The 24,170-nt window shown below is 40.3% G+C and overlaps 1 protein-coding gene across 1 annotated transcript; it reads right to left on the reverse strand.

The window, feature by feature from the left end:
• Nucleotides 1-1,975: 1,975 nt before the first annotated feature.
• Nucleotides 1,976-4,690, reverse strand: LOC131221825 (G-type lectin S-receptor-like serine/threonine-protein kinase At2g19130). Its single transcript, XM_058217128.1, has one exon. It carries the CDS (start codon nucleotides 4,648-4,650, stop codon nucleotides 2,170-2,172), a length of 2,481 nt encoding a protein of 826 aa, XP_058073111.1. The 5' UTR covers nucleotides 4,651-4,690; the 3' UTR covers nucleotides 1,976-2,169.
• Between the last annotated feature and the right edge of the window lie 19,480 nt (nucleotides 4,691-24,170).

The raw sequence follows: 24,170 nt of genomic DNA on the forward strand, positions 1-24,170 counted from the left end.
CCGATTACATGGCAATCCCAAAACCGCTAAAGTGGAGTGATAGTGACCCCACGATTGAAACCTATAAGGGGCCCACATTGATGTTCATTTGTCATTCAACTTGATGATAAAGCCCTGAATTGAAGGGAATGCAATTTTTGTTTTTATTTTTATTTTTTGCTTTTTACACACCCCCACGCACTCACACTCACAGACACACACACCTACACCCACACTACATGATCATTTGATCCCGGTGTCCGTAGAACAGGAGTTTGTTTACCACTGAGATACGGAGCCTACCCAAGGGACAACATAAATATTAATTTGACCTAAAACTTTTTTTTCTCACAAAGTTTTCAATGACATATTCAATCCTCACTTTTTCCTAATTATGTGGACTACTTGAGTTTTGGATATACTTTAATTTTAAGCTCATATCTCAAAATAGGCTGGCAAACTGAAGGTATATAATCTCTACTTTTTCATGTGATGTGGTTTACTCGAGCTTTTAATATGCTTTAATTTTGGGCCAATTTTATAAAATGAGCGTGGAAAAGGCAAGCATTCAATCCCCACTTTTTCCGATGATATGGTTTGGGTGAGCTTTGGATATGCTTTAATTTGGGCTCATTTTCTATAATGAGCGGCAAAAGGCTAGCATTCAATTCGCACTTTCTCCTAAGGTGTGGTCTACTTGAGCTTTGGATATGCTTTATTGTTGGGCTCATTTCCTAAAATGAGCATGGTAAGCAAATTAACTGTGTGGATAAAACATATACATTATGGTGGGCTCCCAATAAATCTGCATGATACTATAGAGTGGTGACCTCCTCATTACACAATTACACAATTGGCGTCCCAGGTCATGCCCTTAATAGGGTGTATAAATTCATACACCATGGTAGGCGCCATGGAGTCCTGTCACCACATGTAATTGTGTGGCATTTGGGTCACCATGCAATCCAAGTCCAAGAAGAGGCCAGACGAATGTGTCAGTTGGGCGCTATTTAGAAAACGGTGATGACTTTTGAAACGCGGACATGGATTACTTGCACGTCAGTCAGGACTTTCAAAATCCCTGACTACAGGTGAGGCCTCGGGTTGAATCAGTTTAGCCTCTATGACCGGCATTATTGTAGAGCCATCTATGATTTTGTCAGGGTTAAAGAAATCAAAACCGGTTAGGTTAATTCAATTTATTTGCTGGACAGTTTTGGTAATTCTCAGTCAGTACCCTGAATAGATCGGGACCACTCGAGGAGACCCTCGATCGATCAAGCTTGGACTTCCATCAATCGGACCATGATACGATTTTTTTACTTTGTTTGCCGAACAAAAATTGACACTTTTGATTGATCGAACATAAACTTCGATCGACCGACTGAAGTCAGCTAGGTTCTATCATACAATCAATTGACCAAAGTCGACTAGTTTGAACAGTTGATAGACCGATTGACCAGTCGAAAATCTACCTGAAATTCTAAATTGCTTGGGGGCTGACTTCTACTAGTTTAGATAGGTCAAAATCCAGTTCATCGGGTCAAAAATCACAAATTTTCTAGTTTAAATTTCTAGACACTTTTGGTTATTTTCACCTATTGACTCAACCAGTCCCTGGATATGCAATATTTACACAATTTTCTGAATTTATTTTCTAATTTGATTAAAACTCTTTAATTACATTTTTAAGGTTTCTGAAGGATTATTTAAAGTGGTTAAACTAATTTTTATGAGAATGATTCATCCAGTGAATCAATTCCTTAAAAAAAATTATTTCTCTCATGTGTGAGAAAAACTATTGTGAGTTCAAAAGAGCCTCATGGATTTAAGGTAATTATCGATTTAGAAGACAGTGATCAACTTTACCTTACCAGTTTAGATCCTCAATTCAACTGAAATGAGCTAATCAGGCTTATACCAAACAATTAACTTAGTTGGGGAGGCTAAATTCCACAGTTTCAAGTTGTATATGAAACAATCTAAACTACAAATAGGTAGCAACCCTTCAACAAGCGTGGCCATTTCAACTATATTAGAATGAAATATCACAATTTAACTCAATTAAACATTCAAATGCAGCTTATACAAAGAAAATAAACAAACCAGATCTACTATAACAAACTTTAATTTCTGCGCCATGAATTATATTGGAACGTTTGGACGGTTGAGATCTCACCATGACAATCTTCACTCGCAGGAACCTGCTAACGAACTAGTCTTGGACCGCGAATTTGTTGATTCGCTGCTCGGCCCCTGATACAACGAAGACTCAGAGAGTGAAACCATGTTCAGATTTTCCGCGAGAATCTGAAGTGATCTTGGTACCGGCGGCACGTTCACCTCCAAAACACCCTCCAAGATTTGAACAATCTGCCCCATTGACGGCCTGTCATTCTCGTTGTCCTGAATACACCAGCCTGCGACTCTGCAAGCTCGACCGAGCTCTTCCATGTTTGCATTTCCCTCCAATCTGTAATCCAACAAGCAATGGATTTCACCGCTCGTGATTTTCCTCACAGCCCAAATTGGGAAAAACACCGTTTCCCCTACTTCGAAGTGCTCAGAATTTCTCCTTCCTGATATGATCTCGAAAACCATCATCCCATAGCTGTAGACATCGGCTTTTGACGTGATTGCCAGCCCTGAAATCCATTCAGGCGCAAGATAGCCTCTTGTTCCTCTCATGGTTGTCAAAACCCGACTGAATTCCCGCCCCATGAGCTTTGCCAGGCCAAAATCCGCCACCTTTGGGCAGAACCCAGCATCTAGAAGTGTGTTTTCTGGCTTAATGTCGCAATGTATGATACAGTCTCGACATTTCTCGTGAAGATAAGCTATTCCTCTCGCAGTCCCAATTGCTATCTTGTACCTCGTCGGCCAATCCAGGATGTTGGAAATCTCACCAAACAGATGAGAATCCAAAGACCCGTTTGGCATGTAATCATAGACGAGCAGCCTTTTAGCCCTTTCCGAGCAAAACCCACGAAGGCGGATGAGATTAACGTGCTGGATCATCCCGATAGTGCTCACCTCTGTTCGGAACTGCTTCTCTCCTTGCCGAAGCCCTTCAAGCTTCTTCACTGCCACCATTGTTTGATCAGGCAGAGCCCCTTTGAAAACAGAACCGAAACCTCCACAGCCCAATGTCTGTGAGAAATTCTTCGTTGCAATCTGCAGGCTTCGGTAGCTAAATGCAATAAAAGAGCCTTGAACCGTCTCTGAACTAACTATATTCCGTCGCCTCTGCCATCTACAAATAAAAAACAGAGCAGTACCCAATAGAAGAACAGCCCCTGCAACCACACCTACAACAGCCCATGTACTGGTCCCCTTACTACGATCCGAAATCTTCAGTTCAGAGGCCGCAAGGCGGAGATGAATTGTCCTGCCTTCACTATTTCCATCAGACAGCTGCTTCAGATTCGACAATTCTCCGTTCCATATCGAACACCTGCCCTCAAAAGCATAAGCAGTGCAAGAACAGTCATTTAAGCAGGCCAATTCACACTTTCTGATGCTCCCTACCGCCAAAGATCGTGAGCCGTTTGGCAGCTTCATGTAGGGCAAAGCCCAAAACCCATTTTTCTCACTATCAAATGATCCGTTGTGCCCGCACTCCAAATGGGTTTTCCTCGTACACCCACCCGACCAACTCTCCAAATCCCAGTCGTTCGGATACTTGGGCTCAAAACCAGGCAAGCACGTACAGGACGAGCTCTTCTCGTTGCAGCTTCCAAAGGAACCGCAAAGACCATAAACATCGCATTGAGATATCGGCTGCGCCCAGAACGGATTCCATTGAGAGGAGTATCCCAGCCATGAAATCATCTTGATCTGGCCGGAATGATCAATCACCAATCTGGATCGGGAGGAAGTATTTTTCAGTGAGTAATAGAAATACTTCCTCTGTTCGTCATTGATGAAGTTGAAACCGTAATTCCTCCGTTCGCCTGGAATGAAGTCGAAATCGTTCAATCGCATTTCAGGGACGTTGCTGAAAATTGCCCCATCCCAATTTCCACTAGTCCAGTAAATTTCAGTCCCATTCCACATAATAAAATACTGTGTGCTCGGGCCCGGGTCGATCTCTATAGAGAACAGCCCAGGAGCTGGATCTTCTGAGCTCTTCCACGAAGTAAGCCGTTGGTTTTCACCCGTTACCTTGTTCAATCCAAGCCACCCTCCAGGTAGCCATGTATTAGTTGGGTGATCAAAGCTCTGCCAGTGCACCACAGAGGAATTGGATCTGTCTCTCAGAACAAGATTTCCAGTGTCTAGGAGGACCGCTACAGTCAAATTCAATGGCTTGGATATTAGATTGGTGGACCAGATTGGGAAATTTGAGGGGCTGAGGAGGACTAGATTGCCATCTTCTGCAATTTTTAGGATGGAATTGGAGGGGTTTGGGAGGGGTTTTTCTCTGTTGGCTACCCAGACAACTGTTTGTTCTGGGACTCGTTTGTACCAGATGCCTATGTAGTATTTTTGGGAGTTGCCTGGTGTGAAGAAACCCAGTTCAAATGCCCCACCTTGGGAGGTTAGGTTATGGGGCCAACTAAGATGTTGAGTTGGGGTGATAGAATCTGAACCATTGGAGAGGTAGGCCTTGAGAGAGAAGATGAAGAAGAGGAGGAGATAGAGAAATGGCATGCTTCTTCTGGTATCCATGCCTACCGAACCATGCTTGGACAAGTAAGATATATGTAAGGAGAAGTTGGGGAATTTGACCGTGCTGGCCACGATGTACGGTCAAATTCCCTAGAGGGATTCAACCTTGGCAGTATTTTGGAAAAATACTCAGATGACCAAAATGCCCTTGTCCTTGTTTGTCTAGGCCTGTGGTTTTTGTAAGAAAGTGATGGGTAAAAGAAGCCTTTCCTGGGCATGGGCAAGGACCAAACTAGTGGGGCCCACATTGATGTATGTGTATAATCCATGCCACCCATCCTTTTGCCATGTCATTTTACAGCTAGGGCTTAAATATCAACCTAATCCAGAGCTCGTGTGGGCCACATAATAGAAAATAATGGTGACAATAGCGCCCATTGTTGAAACTTTCCAGGCCCACTATGATGTTTGTTAGAAGTGGACACTACACAAGTCAGGACTTTTTGGGCCCACGGCGAGCTGGCCGACAAGGTGGACGGAACAGATCACCTCATTGTAAGCCTCAATTTCCATTATTTAAAAATAATCAAGTTATTAATTACATCAACCTAACAACCACGACCCTTACCATGTTATATGGGTATGGGTTGTAGTTGCCATGATATATGGGTCGTGGTTGTCATGAGGTAAGGGTTGTGGTTGCCATGCTATATGTGTTGTGGTCTTCTTTTTATATGGATTGTGGTTGTCATGTTATATGGGTCGTGGTTGTCATGGGCCTTGGTAAGGACCAACTCGTGAGGTCTACATTGATGTATGTGTATAATCTATGCCGCCCATCCTTTTTGCCGTGTCATTTTAGGGCTAGGGTCCAATTATTAGTTTGATCCAGTTCTTGTGTGAGCCACATGATAGAAAATAATGGTGACAATGGCACCTGCTGTTGAAATTTTCCAGGCTCACTGTGATGTTTGTTAGAACTAGACATTGTCTAAGTAAGGACTTTTTGGGCCCACGGCGAGCTGGCCGACAAGGTGGATGGAACGAATCACCCCATTGTGGGCCCCAACTCCTATTATTTAAATGTTAACGTTATCATCCTGATACAAAACTTCTCACCTTAATGCGTTCACTCCCCACTGTTTTGTACAGTATTGGCCCTATAAGCTTTGGATCTTCCTAACTTGAATCCTACCATAATGTGGTCTTTCAAAATGGACGGATGGAGTGGATTTTTCACCGACATCTTTGTATGCCCATGCAGCCGAAGCGTAGGAATATGTATGTCACGAGCCATCCTCTCCCAGTGGAAAGGGGGCAGTTAAAGAAGTAGATTGTCCCGAGGTCACAGGCAATCCGCTTTTGGTGGAGTGTGGCAGACAACGGAGTGAAGCTGATTGCTTGTGACTTGAGCACAAAGATATTTCTGTGCCTGGGAGCTGTGTGGGTCCCACAAGAGATGTCCTTGACAAATTTACTCTGTTAATTTATTTTTAATGCCCACAATAAAACAAGAATAAAAAACAAGGCATATTCAAAACTCATGTGTGCCATGCCTGATGTAGAGTGGGTCGCGGACAATTTCATGGCCAAAATGGATCAGAAAAGGTTTGGTACAAAAGTAATCCAGACTGTCAGACCTTAAATCACGTATATCTCGCAGTTTGAATGAGTTACCGGACATAAAATATATGATTTTCATGGTAGGACGAGCTACTTTACCTACCCAACCCCGCTACGTTGGGTTGCACAAGACGGATTTGCGAAATACCATCAGATCAATGGTCGTTTCCCTATTTTATAGTAAAATTTAATTTGATTATAACTCTTCAATCGGTTGGGCCTTAGGAGTTGTGCCAACATGAAAAGTGCTTAGTATAATTAGGAGAACAACAATGACAGTCAATATTCAGTGACAATGTATCCCGGTTTTAGAGGTTTCAATTCTTTTATCAGCAACATGTTTTGGAAGTATTCCATCCACGTTGTTTGAGCTTTGGATATACTTTAATGTTGGGCTCATTTTCTAAAATGAATTGGTAAACAAACGAACGGTGTGGATAAAACATATACATCACGGTGGGCTCCACGGTAAATCCGCGTGATGCTATAGAGTGGTGAGCTCTTCGTTACATAATTGGCTGCCCAGGTCTTGCCCTTAATAGGGTGTATAAATTCATACACCATGGTTGGCTCCATGGAGTCCTATCACCACACGTGGCTGTATGGCATTTGGATCACCATGCAGTCTAAGTCCAAAATGAGCCAGACGCATGTGTTAGTTGGGCACTATTTAGAAAACGGTGATGACTTCTGAAACGCGGACATGGATTACTTGCACGTCAGTCAAGACCTTCAAAATCTCTGACTTGAGGTAATGCCCCGGGCCGGGGTTGAATCAGATTAGCCTCTATGACCGGAATGGTTGTAGAGCCATCTATGACTGCGGCAGGACAAAGAAATCAAAGTGTGTTCCTCTATCTTCTAGAAACTCTGGCATCTCCCTGCAGCCACTTCAGGCAAGTTCATTGAAATTTAAGAGCAATGCAATATATTCAACTGGTCTCTGTTGATGATGAAATTGTTTGAAGCATATCTTTGGCTTCTGCCGTGGTTGAATTTAGAGACCAGCACCCAGCACTAACATGACCAGATCTTGTCTAGTTGAAGGCGTTTATTTGAAAGCATTCTTTTATCACTTGGTTAACCTTTATTAGTAAGCTTAAAACAAAAGATAAATTAAAAATATTGAATATTATATTGGATGAAAATTGAACTTTTTGTAATGCAGGGCTAGAACCTACTTGGCATCTTTTTTCTAATGCTTTTTTCCTTTTCTAGCTTTTTGGAGGAAATTTTAGGATAAATTTGATTTCTTTGTGAACGCTGCTGGGTTTTGGTGCCCTTGCTTTTTAATTTGTTTTCTTACATGTGGGTTGACTCAAGAGAAGGGTATTTTTGAGCTAGAGTCACCAATGACTAATTATATGAGATTTCCTCGGACGGCTAGACTTTATAAAATCTTTAGAAATTGGAGAATTAAAGATTCTCTGTTTTATAATTACTTTTGGCATGCAATTTAGGATTTTGAATAGCGGCCTTCAATGATAAAGAAAGAAGTTTTTAGATACATTTTTCACTCACGGGCAAGTGCAATATTTACTTTATAGGATTTAGTAGGATATTAGGGAAATTAATAGTTCTAGCATTGTTTTATTTACTAATGCTAGAAGGAAAGGTGATTGTTGCTACACAACCATGGACAAGAACTCCATTTAAGCTAGAGTCCAACTTAGATTTGGAAGTGAGAGAATGTGATAGCTTTCTTGCAGCAACCAATATCCAAGATAAGCTAAAAAAGGAAAATGGAAGGACGCAAGAGGCGTCCTGTCTGACAATCGGTATCCAATAAGAGTTATAAAGGGAAAGAAAATAAGACTAGGTTTCCTCAATTTTATGATGCAGCAAGATTCGAAAATCCAATAAATCATAAAGCATACATTTTAAGGTCTTCCAGGGAAGTACGAAGGTTAGAGGATGTAATGATGCAAATAAAAAAGAGAGGGGATATTTAGGGATGTCCACCTTACTTTTAATAGATATTGGGAAACTCGCCTGCTTTCAGGTTATTTAAAGTAACTAGCCCACTGTTTGAAAAGACACCGAGAATATTGCTTAGCTAGCTTTGATCAACTGTGGCAGACGGAAAAGTACCATTAAGGCTTGAAAATGACTATTTTGCCATTAATGGCACACGTTTTCACAAATATAACCCAAATGTAGGGGACGAGTGTGTAGTATGTGGGGCCCATCGTCACCCGACCGAATGATCAAAACTGCCAGCTGTTTCGTACGATAATTCCAAGCCATGAGTTCATGAAACAATGAGGTAAATCTAAATCGCAACTTTGTTTGTTGGGGTCCACATTTGGCTGAGATGACCTTGGTATTTTGTATAATGACCTAAAATGAGCTTTATTTATTTATTTATTTTTATTTAGCAAAACACCGTATTTCATTTTATAATTTTGGACAAAATTACATTTGGGCTTCCTAGGAAAAAAGGACCTGCAGAAAGCCTATTATAACACAGTCGGGGAAAGCTCGGGCCAAAAGACAAAAGCTACCTTTCCTTGATTGTGCCTAACCCCACCCTGTCTAAGAAAAAAAGCCCTTTAACCTGCTGAGGAAGCTTTGCCAAGCTAGCATTGCAAAAGACGGTGGGACAAACTCCCCTTGTTGGCTAGAGCATCGGCATGAGCATTTCCCTTCCTAAAGATATGCCTAAATTCCACCTACCCTCAAAGGCGGAGCTTTTCCGCCCTGAGAGACCAAAATTTCCATTTCCTGCCCAGGCAAGTCCTCTCGTTTAAGGCCTTAACCACCAGCTCAGAATCAGATTCTACTACCACTCTAGAATAGCCCTTCGCTAGACAGAGGGAGAGTCCATTGTAGACTGCTCGAAGTTTGACACCAATGTTGGAGAGCACTCCATAACCAGACGAAAAATAGAAGATGAACTCACCCTTGTCACCCTTGCGAACACTGCCACCCCCTGCCAAACCTGGGTTACCTCTTAAGGACCCATCCACATTCACTTTGACTCATCTCGTGGGAGGTTTCAACCATCTAACCACCGATTGCTGACCAGGTCTCACCCCATTTGAGCCCCCAGCCCTCGGTAGGCCAGAATTGGGGGTAACCGCTCCCTCTTAACTGCCTCCAATGTTGCCGCTGACACTGGATAACCTCTAGGAAACCTGGGCGATCACGGAAGCAACCGACCCTCCCTTCAAAAATTGTAGCATTTCTGGACTTCCACAGCTCCTAGAAGATCAAGGACGGCACCAACTTCTGAACCATCTAAATGAAACACGCATAATGGTGGGTGTTTACACTCCAAGTATAGGGTTGTGATGTAGTAATAAACTTGGTAAGACCGAGGTCGAATCCATAGGGACTGAACCTTGTACGTAATTTAAAAGTAACTTGAACTAGAACTAGGTGAAGATGTAATCTAAATCAGGAAAATTAAGGGAATAATTATGAATTTAACTAACTAAAATTTGTGAAATTCAAAGGTGGGAAACTAGGGTGCCAAGGATCCACTTGTAGAGATCAGGGAGATCTATGCTTGATTCATGAACACAACTAGAATCAGAGTCCTATTCTTCATCCAATTGGAAGATATTTCATTAAAAACCAATCTGAACATCCTTTGATCCAGTTTTCAAGAGATGAGAGGTATGAGAATTAGAATTGATTCCATCACAAAACCATGCCCATGAGACAAAGCAAACAACAGAACTTTAACCAATTCACATCCAATCTAAGGAATTTATGAACATTAGGAAGGGTTCCGTCATCCAACCATGCCCATGAGACAATGGTGAACAACAGGGCTCCCATGTTCAAAATCCCTATAATGTAAAGAACATACCCGAAGTTATCGCAGATCCATTGTAATTTAAGTCAAAATAAACGATTAAAAACTACGAATATTCCTCATAGTCAAACTATAATCAAAGTTAGTTTAGTAAAGCATGAATCAAAGGCATAGAACCAAACCCATCACACTACAAGCTTCACCTCTTAGCCCTAGCTAAGAGGTTTAGCTAATCACGGACATGATTAACTAAACACCCTTAAAAATATCAAAAGAAGAAAAGCTAAAGAAAAAAGAAGGAGAAGAAAACTCCTGTCCGGCTGATTCTCTCTCTCTCTCTCTCTCTCTCTCTCTCTCTCTCTCTCTCTCTCCTCTTCCTTTGCTCCACGCTCCCAAGGTGCCTTCACGACTGCCCAAGATGGTCCCAAAGCTCTCTCTCACATCTCCTTTTATAGCAACAGGGCGGTGGAATGGTTGGCGTCAGTGGAGTCGGTGGTATGTGTAAACTTACGTGGCAAAAGGTGGTGCATGCGTAGCCTTTACGCATCCCCTTTGCGTACACAGTGAAAACCCAATAACGCCAATCTCGCAATCTCCTAACGTTCTTCCTTCCCAAAAGGCTAACATCCCTTTGGACGGTTTTGTAGAGCCTACAAGATGGATGGTTCGGATCTTCATGTAGAGCCATCCGTGGTGGCCCACCTGGATTGTCAGATTCGTTCGCAAAACAAGGCTCGTTCACGCCTCCTGCGCTGATGATTTGTGAGGCCCATGATCGGGATTCTCTGAGAAATCCAGTCCATCCATTGGATGTGACTCGAAAAACCAATCGGGGATGTCGTGGTGCAACTCAGATTTGGTGTGGCCCACGAGAGTTTCTTTCCTGCTGTCCAAACTGCGTCTGAATGGATGGAAACCATTCTTACTATTTCCTTGGAAGATCTTCCTCTAGGACTTGGTCAGATGGCCCTTTAGAGTCTAATGGACGGTCTAGATCGATCATGTAGATCGAGATCGTGGCCCACAAAACCCATCCGCAGACGCTCTGTTTCCGTTTTCGCAACAGAATCTTGAATTTAAGAAGGATTGTACGGTCAGTGTGCTTTGACCGTTCCTTGCTGATTCGGTGTGGTCCATTTGCAGTAATCTTTCGGTGGATTTGTGCCCTTTGCTGAAATTGTCGGGTCATATTAGGCCATAGGCCAAAATATGGAGTGGATCCAAGTTTTGGATGGACCACACGATCAGTCAGGGTGCCGAGTGGTGCTCACCGCTTAAAATTCTTACTTTCACTTACGTTGGATTGTTTAAATTGCATGAGGTCCACTTGTGATGATTTCTCGAGGAATCCACTCCGTCTATCCAGTTTGTTACCATAATTTAAGGCATGAGGTCAAAAATGAAATGATTCCATTAATCAGGAGGGCCATACTACCCGATCAAGCACCAAGAACATTTATCGTTGAAACTTAGTTGAAATTCTCGTGCAACAGTGCTGTACACATGGTATCACTTATTTACGATTATACCCTTTATGTTGTTCAAACTTCCACCATCCATAACTCCTGATTGCACCATGCAAATGAGACAGAATTTTAGCAGTACTTGTTATTTTTCATGCTCTTTCTAACTCCTAAGTTTGAGCCTTGACCGCTTATGGATTACCAAGATGCTCTTTAATGGTTAGTGCCCTCTGATCTCTCAGTTGGGCCACTTCTATAAAGATCCAATGATTGAAATTCGATGTTTTCAGTTAATTTAGGGTCCTCAGATTAAATATAAAGTTTCGAGCCAAACGGAAGGTGAGAATCCTGTGATCTTGTATTCTGGACGACTTTTAGGCCCGTTTAAACCCAATCACGTGATCTTCTCGGATCTTTGGCGTGTAAATTCCTTGATCTTGGTCCCCTAGGGTCCGTCCCTTGCCTTGGTGATTTTAGAGCATTAAATATATGCTTTAATACTCATTTCAGTCCAAGCTCTTTAAATTCACCTTGCAACAAAATTACAATTAAAATAGAACATTAAGCACTATCATGTTTGTAAAATTAGGTAATAATTGGGGTTTAATATGCAATATTTGACCCTCAACACAATCTCCAACCAACATTTTGCCAGTCTCGAACAAAGTATGTGAAAAATAAGATGTGAATCACATGATAATTCTATAAACATGAGTGTTTTTTGGAAAACAATCCAGGTACGAGAATTCTAAGATACATCAATATTGGCATTACTTTCTCTTAGACTTAAGCACACAATAAACTTCATGGTCAAGTTCAAAGTATTAATCCATCAATTAGAACAATTTTAAACAATGAGTTCCATGGGTGTATGGTGTAACCTCGGCTTATCACAATTAAGGATTCAATTCTTTATTTTCATGATAACATTGATAATCACAAGAGCATTCAGGATAACCATAACCTAAACCAAAACTTACCTTATAGTTCGACTGTTTCATTCTTTCAGCTTTTGATTTTTTTCATCGATGACTTTCACGCTATGTCAATCTTTTTAAAGATCTTTAATAGGTAGCCCTTTTTGACGATAACTGTTTTTTAGCTGGGTATTCTTTTTTTTTTCCTTCTTCTTCAATGAACATGATGGAGAAATTTCCCAAGATGGTTCTTTCCATGCTTAGTGATTACCAGGTTAACAATTCAATATCAAATTAAAACCTTAACGTGTAAGCTAGATGTGACATGTGTAATCATGACTCAATCAATGTTTAAAACTTCTAATCATGGAGTAATCATCCAAACTTAACTATGAAGTATAACAGGTAACTGAATCTAAGAGTCATAAAGTACAAACATTATGTATCTTATACTTCTAAATCAAAGATGGCTTCTAAAATCACTTCGACTTCACAAGAATTTTCAGAAAAAATTTAAAAATTTTCCACGATTTTTGTTTAAGACCAAGAAAATACTGATTAGGTAATCCTAATCTCCCATCCCCAACCTAAAATCTATATTGTCTTCAATGTAAAAGATATAAGCATGCAATGCACATGAGACAACGAAAGTAAAAGAGAAGTGATGGAAAGATAGTACCTGATGAAGGAGTTGAAAGGCTTTTTCCCAAAGAGATTTCAAGGTAAAGGCGGCTCGACACAAGAGTTAATCCAACAAAAGCAAACTATCCTAAAACAACTGGAAGGGAAACTATCCTAACAACATAAAGCCGACTAATCTAGAACGACAAAAAACAAACTACCATAGTCCTATGAAAGCAGTAACTTACCTATACCTCCATCGAACTAGGAGATCAATCCTGGTACACAATTATGCCGCAAGGTTCCTCCTTCGGCCAATATCTTGATAAATTTCTCAGTAGGTTTCTCAATAAGATCATCTAAAAGCCCTTTTTGCAATAAGCTTAGATGCCCTGGATCATGAATTTCCAGAGAAACTTATGTACCTCAGCAAAAAATTATCGTTCAATTGCTTGAGGTATCCAAAATATATATGATTCACCTGTAACAAAAAAAGTATCAAAGTTAGTATCCCATGGTGAATCAGAGACTACAAATAAATAGAATTCAAATTTTTTTCAGAAAGTGATGCAGTCTCAACACAGTTCGAAGTTTCAAACTTCGGTTCAATTCTCATCTCCTCCTCCTTTAATGATAAGCATTCAAGATCTATGGAGGGAAGGATTTTAGAGTACGGGTTCCCTTAATCCGTGACAACCATCGAGGTATTGTCTTACAAGGCATCCACTATGTCTTTTATCATAGGATCGTTTGAATCTACAAAGTGTGCGAAGCAATCATCCAAAGAGTTGAAAAATTCCACATTGAAATCTATAATGAGATGCTCGAGGACTTCATCATCTTTAAAAGTAGATGGAGGTATGCTCTCTTGCTCCAGCCCTATACAGATAGATTGGGGGTTAGTAAACGAAGTATTGTTGTGATGACTCTATTCATTGATACTGCTCAGAAGAGGCATTGAGTTGTCAAAACTTGATAGCTCAGATGATAGCCTTAACTGAGTGGTTTTAAATTCCAGAGTCATATCGAACAACTCCTCCCTCTCCTGAATTATATCATCATTCAATTCAGGGGAGTGGTCCAAACATGTTTCACAAGAGTTAGAAGGGTCGGTTGTAAGGATCTCATCTTCCACTTTTAAATCAGACATGTCAAGTGAGTAGAGTAGATCAATATTATGACCGATCACTTCTCGTACTTCTTGATCATTGACCTAGATCAAACTTGAGATTGATTCCAGGGGAATTTGGGATGCACATTCATGATTGTCATCCGAATACACATCATCTTCCAATTCAGTGCAGTACACTCTTGGGATGGGATCGCTTTCCTCACATTCTCTTTCTAAATTGAGTTGAGGTTCGAATAAACTAACCTCTCCCTCATTATTGAAACCTAGTGTGTCATGTGAGTGAAGTGTGTCATCATCATTATATTTAAAAGACACCCACGTCTCTTGATCATTCTTTTAAACCGTCATCAAGATCAACTCTTCGAGAAATTGAACCATATGCTTATTAATATAATTCAACTCTTTATTCCAAATTTCATAGTTCTTCAAAAGTGAGTTAAGATCACTTTTCTCGCATTGTATTTTTGGATTGGGTTGTGGTTAGGATAATCTAGCCTCCACTATCTTATCGAGGCACGAATTAAGCGCTTCCAATGTTTTTCTAATTTCTGCAAGACAGTCCATGTTACGCTGAAATGAATCCTCTTGGATCATTTCTTGTTAGATCTTAAAGGTAGGGTATTCAAGAGAATAATCATTATAACATGTTGTTGGTTCATCTTCCCAATTTTGATGTTTCCACTGGTTATAATCATACGGATCATATGTGGGAGAATATGATGGTTAATAATAGTCCTCATTCCCATAATTATGATCGCGTAAGGACTTCTTAACCGATGAAGTATAATATTCCAATCAATTCTTGATGATGGTTTTAGAAAAATCTTGAGATATAGGTTGAATTACATCGTAATCATTATACATCCCTCCTCAATATCTCTTATTCATCTCGGCATATTGACGTACCCACTCTTCCATGGTGAAAGCCAAACTCTGAATCTAATCCTAAGAAAAATAAAAGAAAAGATCTTACAGCAGTATGGAAAGTAAGAAGAGGAGAGTTAGAAGGAAGTTACCAAATTAGAAGTTCCTATGTTAAGATCTTGTAAAAGAAAACAAAAGAAATTAGTTTCTAAAACTAGAAATCCTAAAGTAAGAAAATTCTAAAAAAAAAAAAAAAATTTCTAAAAAGAAAGATGAGTTAATTTCTAAAAAAAAAATTTAAAAAAAAAACTAGAAAGTTTTTGAAAACAAATTAGGAAAATTCTAAACCTAAAATTAGAAAGTACGTTAGTTTCTAGAAACAAACGAAATCTTAAAACTAGAAAGTTTTTAAAAATAGAAAAATCAAACCTAATCCTAAAAATAGAAAAATAGAAAAATTAGAAAGAGATTACCAATTTAGAAAGTCTACCTCAGAGTCCTACAAAATTAGAAAGTTAAGTTAGTTTCTAAAAATAAAATAGAAAATAAACCCTAAACCTAAAGTTAGAAAACTAGAAAATTCTAATCTTAACCTAATTCTAAAACTAGTAAATCTCAGAAAAACGTAACCGTCAATCCCTGGCAACGGCGCCAAAAACTTTTTCACATCCCAAGTATAGGGTTGTGATGTAGTAATAAACTCAGTAAGATCGAGGTTGAATCCACAGGGACTGAACCTTGTACGTAATCTAAAAGTAACTTGAACTAGAACTAGGCAAAGATGTAATATAAACCAAGGAAATTAAGGGAATAATTATGAATTTGTCACGTCTCAAACTCAGAAATCGAGCCCATAAAAATTTCGATCGCCGAATCCGGTGCCGACAGCCTCCGCACTACCCCATTCTCGACTTCTAGCGCCACACACCAGATTTCGATCCTGGGATCCTACAAAGAGGATTTTCAACATGCATTTGTCTCATAAGAAGCATAACCACAAGTATACCCAAATTACAAGAAAAACATCATCACCATATATCCAATAATATAATCATTTGAGCATAATGCTGAAATAGAAATACAATATAAAGATATCAAAGAAAACTCCAAAAGCTCCACCGCACACTCCTGCCTCAGCTCGGCTGCATCCTAACGTCACCTACACGCATCTATCGTGCATAAGCTTATAGAAAGCTTAGAGGGTGGTGTAAGTGTGTGCACAAGGTAAGTGCCAAGTATACAATATGGGTCCATAAATCATACAATGTTAGAAATACTGGCAAGTCTATAAATCATACAATTTCAGAGTATACAATGTAGATCGATTGTGCAATGCGGAAACATAGTAAGCCAAATATCAGATACCGAGTCCACGAATACCGTCAACCTTAATCAAATTGTGCAATACAGAAGCACAGTAAACCAAATGCTATGTGCTGAGGATGCAATGCAATATGCGATGCGAATAAAATGACCAAGCTGGAGTGTGAAGTCGGGATGATAATACGTAGTATCGCGGACTACGGGGTCCACCACAAGGGAGTTCTATCCAAACTAGTCCCATACCTAAATTTGGATAGTCAGACTCAATGTGGTAAACTCTTGATCTCAAGTTAGTCGTGCGCCCCAATCGAAATCCTAACCATTGCGAAGGTACACGTAACAAATAGTTGCGCATCACCTGCCCGAGTGGATAGTGAATGAATGAATGAATGAATGAGTATACAACTCCTGCTCAATAAGTCCATGTATCAGTACTATACATCTCTGAGATCATCACCGGGATCTAGTACACTCTACATGCAACGCTGCCCACTGAACGTGCAACCATGAAAGTGGAAGAGACCTCACTACCTGGCCAGTAGTCAGCCAATATCTACTCAACACATCGATAGCGGAGCCAATCATGAGCTGGTCAAACTCAGCATAACTATGCCCACTACCCTCAGGCGAGTAAGGTCACACCCCCTCACAATCGACCACGACACAGTGGGAGACGCGACCTACTGGTATATGGCTTTCATGCGATCATATATATCCACTCGGTCTCTACATTGGGGCATCCTTTGGTACCAAGAGGGTTTAAGAATTTTCACCCAGGGCCATCTATGATAGCCCGATGCTAGTAACAAATTTCTGGTGTCCCATCTGGCCATCCACGACATGCCTGTAGAGGTTATGGCCCTGATGTCACTAGGACATACAATAATCATAACACACAATGCAAGATGCATGAGTCATACAATCCAGTCATGCATCAATTCTGCGCATATCATGCGCTCATGTGAGGCAATTTTCACCTATCAGGGAATCTCATAGCAACCTGGCTAATGACATATGCAATGGTCAATCACATCTCATATCAAACATGCAGATGATGCGTATGGACATGTATCATGATGCTATATTGTCACATACTCATAATCGGTATCGACAACCGGCACCGATAATCGGCCTCGATAATCGTCCTATACAATTGGTCACGACAATCAGAATCGACCTTGATAATCGGAATCAGTCCTCAACAATTGGAATTGGCCTCGACAATCGGTCAATAATCGGAATCGCCCTCGGCAATCGGAATCGGCCTCGATAATCGGCCTCAACAATCAGAATCAGCCTCGACAATCGGAATCGGCCTCGACAATCAGAATCGGCCTCGATAATTGGCCTCGACAATCGGAATTGGCCTTAATAATCAGAATCGGCCTCGATAATCGGCCTCAACAATCAGAATCGCCCTCGACAATCGAAATCGGTCTCGATAATCGGAATCGACCTAAGGGAAGGTCACAATGTGGACATTTAATCATCATTGCCTATCAATGTGGACATTTAACTATCATTGCTCTCAAGGAGTGGCCCACATAGAGCCAAACGTATATGGGCCCATGACCTCGCACAAGGACCTAATACACATGACTATGGGCCTCACTTATGGGCCGCATATGCATCACATTAGGCCTCACTCATGGACCTCGAATACATCACAATGGGGCACATCCAATGGGGCACATAATCATCACATCGGGTCTCATCAAATGGGTCGCAAATACATCATATGGGCCTCGGCAGATGGACCATAAACATTAGCCTCAAATATATCATAATGGGCCTCATATGCATTAAGTGGGCTGCATCAATGGGCTGCACTAATGGTCCTCATACACATCAAGTGGGTTGTATTAATGGGCCACACTAATGGGCTTCATACACATCAAGTGGGCTGCATTAATGGGCCACACTAATGGGTCTCATACACATTAAGTGGGCTGCATCAATGGGCCTTATAGATGGGCTACAAATATATCAAGGTGGGCCTCACAAATGGGCCATAAGTATATCAAAGTGGGCCTCAAGTGGGGGTTTGGATTACATATAAAATCATTTCAATAGTTACAGGTGCAACATGTGTATTGTACACTATCATTCCAGGGGGCACATGGCCCATTAATGATGATCAACACTATCCAAACATTATCCATGTAAATCAGCATCGTCCAAACACTGCCAGCACTGTCCAAACACTCTGGACGGTGTGGATATGAAACATACATCAAGGTGGGATCCACAGCATCATCCAAAGGTGATCCAGCACCATTTAGACATTCTGGATGGTGTGGATCAAAATATACATCATGGCTGGCCTCACATCTGCACCGTTTAAATAGCAGATGGACAGTGGGAGTAAAACACATACATCACAGTCCATTCACGGACTGGCTGACGTTGCTGCAGCAGCTGCGTACACACCAGCCAATCAGCTCATCAAAGCAGGTGGGTCCCACGTGGGGCCCACCACAATGATATATATAATAATAATAATATTATTATTATATTTATTTTATATTATTATTATTTTAAAAGACCTCCAGTATCTAGGCCCTGGACGGCCTAGACATAAAACACATAGATTAAGGTTGTAACGCCCCAAGTTTTCAGGACCCGAGTATACGACCTGTTTCCCAAAAACTTGAGTGTTAACTTATAAAGAGCCAAAGTCCACATTTTTTCTTTCATCAGAGTAAGTAGATGAGCGTAGTATGGACAAATCAGACATAAAGGAACAATTTCATTTACATTTGGAATATACAAGAAACTACCCATAATGACTTATACAAACCAATGTCCCCATTCTTACAATACAAAATGAAATAATATTACATGTGACATAAAGTAAATTACAACAATATTGGGATGTGAAATCCTGTAGCAACCTTGTGAACAACATCGGCTTACTCTACACCTGCATCAACTGTTATGGTTTGATAGCGTCAATGGCTATCGCAGTGAGGAGCACCCTCTAAGATTGCACACTCATCATTCATAATCCAATACAGCTCGCAAGTTATGAATATATTAAATAGGGCATTTCATAATCATGATCATATTAAGAAAATTAAACCAATCAACAGAATTTCATCATAAGCAAAATATAATGGTAATCAAAATACAAGGAAACATGTCCAGATAACCAAACAATCAACCATACGACTTTTTATTACACCCGAGAATTGCACTTGTACGTGAACTCCGCAAGATGGTTAGAAAATTGATAAGCGAACTTCAGCTCTACTCGAAAATCATGGTATAAGTGAAATCCATGAGGTGAATAGAAAATTAACCTTCAAACCTCTTCTTCATCCGGAATTCATGTCGTACGTGAACCCCGCAAGATGGCTAGAAAATTGATAAGCGAACTTTAACTCCACCCAAAAATTATGGTATGACTAAACACCATAGATGAAGAGACAAACAACATACAAACCCTAGATCACCCGAAAATCATATTGTACGTGAACATCGTAAGATGGCTAGAAAATCGATAAGCGAACTTCAGCTCCACTCGGAAATTATGATACGACTGAATACCGTAAGATGGTTAGGAAACCAACATACAAACATCCACTTCACTTGAAAATCATATCGTACGTGAACTCCACAAGATGGCTAGAAAATCGATAAGCGAACTTCAGCTCCACCCGAAAATCATGGTACGACTAAACTCCGCAAGATGAAGAGAGAACCAACATGGGAACTCCGATGTTATTCGAAAATCATATGAACTCCATAAGATGGCTAGAAAATCGACAAGTGAACTTCAGCTTCACCCGGAAATCATAACGAACTCCGCATAATGACCCGAAAATCAACAAGGTATGCAATTATAATCAATGAGCCACAGAATGGTGTCAATGTCCCATCAAAGCCACAGAGGGCAAATAAATGATCCAAGCCTCGTAAGGTAAATGTGCGGTCTGAGCCATATAAGGCAGATGTGCGATCTAAGCCACGTAAGCCAAATGTGGACCGCATGGTAGTAAGATCACGACAAGTTCCATTCAATCCATCAAATGATCACAAATGACACTCATACAATTAACTAACATGTGTACAACTAAAGAAAACATGCTATCACCAATCATTTATGATTACTAAAATTAAAACGATATGTTCATTAACTAACACGAGAATTAAGTGCGCAACAAATTAACATATTCATATGATAAGATAAATATTTCATTGAGGGGAATCAAAGCATCACATTTGTTTAGATTAATGAATTTAAGTGGGAAGCTCAAAAGGTGAGTCCTCACCTTACATATCAAGTCGCCCATTAGTGTCGCTAGGGAACGTAGGTGCGATTAGAATCAAATCCTACCATACATTGTAAAATTTTACGGTTAGAACCAAGCTTAACACACTATTTATGGTTTAAAGTCCCAACCTAAGATCTAGATCAATATAACCTAGGGCTTGGATTACTTAGGTTTCAGGGTTTCATCCTAGGATTTAATTCTAGGAGTTGTACTACGACGTATGTGTGGTTTAAGCACAATGTAATAATATGGTTAATTGTTAATGATATGGTTAATATTTGTGGCCCTGGTAACAGTAAGTATTACAATGGGAACAAAGTAGTGTAATATATTATTAGAGATAATATTTTTAGAGGGTGGATACTTTGCTAATATCATTAATGTTAATGTAATAATTATAAAGTATTTATTAACATGAGTATTATAATTATCATTAGCCAATGTAGCAATAGTAACTGTTGTGATGACACCATTTAGTAAAATCCACTATCCATAATAAACATTTACGAGTGATTAATAAAATACTACCACTTAATGCTTGCAAGTCTGTTCATAATAACTAGTCTTAGTATAACGAATCTACTAATGTCTAATATCTAATAGTTATAGTTTTATTTATAATAACTAACACTAGAGTAGTTATCTTGCTAATGACTAATCATATTATATAAGTACAATGACTATAGTAACCCTAATGAAGATAAGAAAGTAGACAATTTGCTAATCCGACTATCAATGGTCCTAGAAGTTTAGATGACTGGGACCCCTGTTTTATGATGTTAGAACGTTAAATATTATTATTAGAATAATTTCAATATTTATGTTTATTATTATTATTATTGTTACTATTATCATTAATATTGGATTTAAATTGGTAGGGCCTCATTTTGAGGTGGTCATGTAGAAATGTGGGTCGCAAAAGGATTTAATTAAAATCCTTAATAGTTGATTTCACGTCTTTGAAATCCTATGGTCTATTGGCCCATATAAATCAAATGGTTGGATTAACCCTGATCCAACTATCAATGGTCCTAGGAGTTTCTAAATCATGTGACCACTTGGTGGATTCCATCTAATGATATGTTATGGGCTTAATGGGCGGATCAGATCTTCTTCTTGATTGGTGAAAGTGTAACATGGGTGTGAAGGACACGACGAACAGTGGATCTCATGTCTTTGATCTCTAACTTACTTCATATGATTTATTTATACTAAATAGGCATACACTAAAATATCCTCACGATCAGGGTTCTAAAAATAGGATTTTTATTTATTTACTTATTTATTTAAGCACAGGGTTAGTGAAATCTTGCTACGATAGCCAAATGGACAAAGATATCAAATCTTATTATTGCATCATGAGTTTTCATAATCCAAAATCGGATATTTGAAGGGCCATTAGGGATCCAAGATAGATTGAACTTAGCTTAGAGGTCTAGTTGTCATAGTCAAAGTCAACGGTTGAGATATATTGAGGGCGATTGCTCAAGTAAGCTAGGTTGGCGCTCATACTAAGTTAGGTTATACAGTAACACCTGAGTACAGAAAGTACGGGGTGTTACAAAGGTGGTCCCCATCAGCTGGATGGATGGTTTGGACGTAAAATATACATCAAGGTGGGTCCCACCCACATGTGTCATACGTGTGGGGTGGGCCCACGTCCATGACAATGGACGGCCTGGGATATAAAATACATCATGGTTGCCCACACTACTGACGTCAATGATCAGCAGATGCGGCTGCTGGGATCCACCGTTTGGATGGATGGTGTGGATGCAAAATACATCTAACATGGTGGGGTCCCATTGCACGGACGGTGTAGATAAAACCATGAATCATGGTGGGCCCTGCATGCTATAGGTGAACGGCCTGCGCGAAACACATGCATCATGGTGGCTTGGTACCGTCCAAGCAAGTCCAGCACCATCCAGATGGTCTAGATGGTGTGGATGAAACAAATACATTATAATGTGGCCCTACAACATCATCCAAGCCGGTCCAACAGATGGATGGCTGGATGCACACACACATTGAGGTGGGTCCTCACGACTGTACGGCGCGGATCAAGTGGGCCACACCCATTATCATCTTCACCATAAAAGAAAAAGGGGGAGAGAGAAAGAGAGAGAACGGTGAAAATAGGAGGGTCCTTGCCACTATGGGCCCCTTCCAGATACAAAACATACATCAAGATGGGTCTCACCATATGTAGGCCCTTACATCACAAAATTATAACATAAAATCACCCACCTCAAGATCTATTCTTCCTTCTTCCACCAACAGGTTTTATAGCTCCAAAAAATGCATTTCAATGGTTGAGATGAAGCTTGGAGGGTGGGATTGGTGGTAGGAAGGTGGGTCACACTAGCTTCTCTCTCTCCTTAGAAGCCATGGACGGTTGCTTGGGAGGAATGAGAGAGAAATGAAAGAGAGAGAGGTTGTAAGGAGTGAGAGGGATGGGTGATGGAGTGATGGGTGATGTGTACTTCGACATGTAAGGGATGGGCTGCTTTAACTTTGGGGTTGCTTGGGGATGGGGTGTTGTACTTGACATGTGAGGTGATTGATGGGATATTTCTCTTAGGTTTAGCAAAGCATGGCATTTTTCTCGAACTGAACACGGGCCCACATCGCCTGGCCTGGGTATCGCCTCTGCACGTAATACGTGACGTCGGAATTACGGCAACGGCACGGTCGCTAGGGTACAAGTTTCGAGTCGAGCCGACTCAGAATCACTAGATGCGACATAGGATTGCGGGAAAATACTGATTTCATGTCGAGGGTTACCGAAATTCGACCGGGAGGACCGCTGAAGCGTATGGAATGGTACGTGCTAGGATATGGGTCTTACAGAATTTAACTAACTAAAATTTATGAAATTTAAAAGTGGGAAACTAGGGTGCCAAGGATTCACTTATAGAGATCAGGGAGATCTATACTTGATTCACGAACACAACTAGAATCAGAGTCCTATCTTCATCCAGTTGGAAGATATTTTATTAAAAACCAATCTAAGCCTCCTTTGATCCAGTTTTCAAGAGATGAGAGGTATGAGAATTCAAATTGATTTCATCACAAAACCATGCCCATGAGACAAAGCAAATAATAGAACTTTAACCAATCCACATCCAATCTATGGAATTTATGAACATTAGGAAGGGTTCCGTCATCCAACCATGCCCATGAGACGATGGCGAACAACAGGGCTCCCATGTTCACAATCCCTATAATGTAAAGAACATATCCAAAGATATCGCAGATCCATTGTAATTTAAGTCACAATAAACCATTAAAAATTACGAATATTCCTCATAATCAAACTATAATCAAAGTCAATTTAGTAAAGCATAAATCAAAGGCATAGAACCAAACCCATCACACTACAAGCTTCACCTCTTAGCCCTAGCTAAGAGGTTTAGCTAATCACGGACATGATCAACTAAACACCCTTAAAATATCAAAAGAAGAAAAGCTAAAGGAAAAAAGAAGAAGGAGAAGAAAACTCCTAGCCAGCTGACGCTCTCTCTCTCTCTCTCCCTCTCTCTCCCCTCTTCCTTTGCTCCACGCTCCCAAGGTGCCTTCACGGCTGCTCAAGAT

Source organism: Magnolia sinica, chromosome 12 (assembly GCF_029962835.1).
Source record: "Magnolia sinica isolate HGM2019 chromosome 12, MsV1, whole genome shotgun sequence".
Taxonomy (NCBI): domain Eukaryota; kingdom Viridiplantae; phylum Streptophyta; class Magnoliopsida; order Magnoliales; family Magnoliaceae; genus Magnolia; species Magnolia sinica.

What these genes read in the sequence shown, in the direction of transcription:
- LOC131221825 (XM_058217128.1), bottom strand. Translation starts at nt 4,650, where the DNA reads ATGGATACCAGAAGAAGCATGCCATTTCTCTATCTCCTCCTCTTCTTC.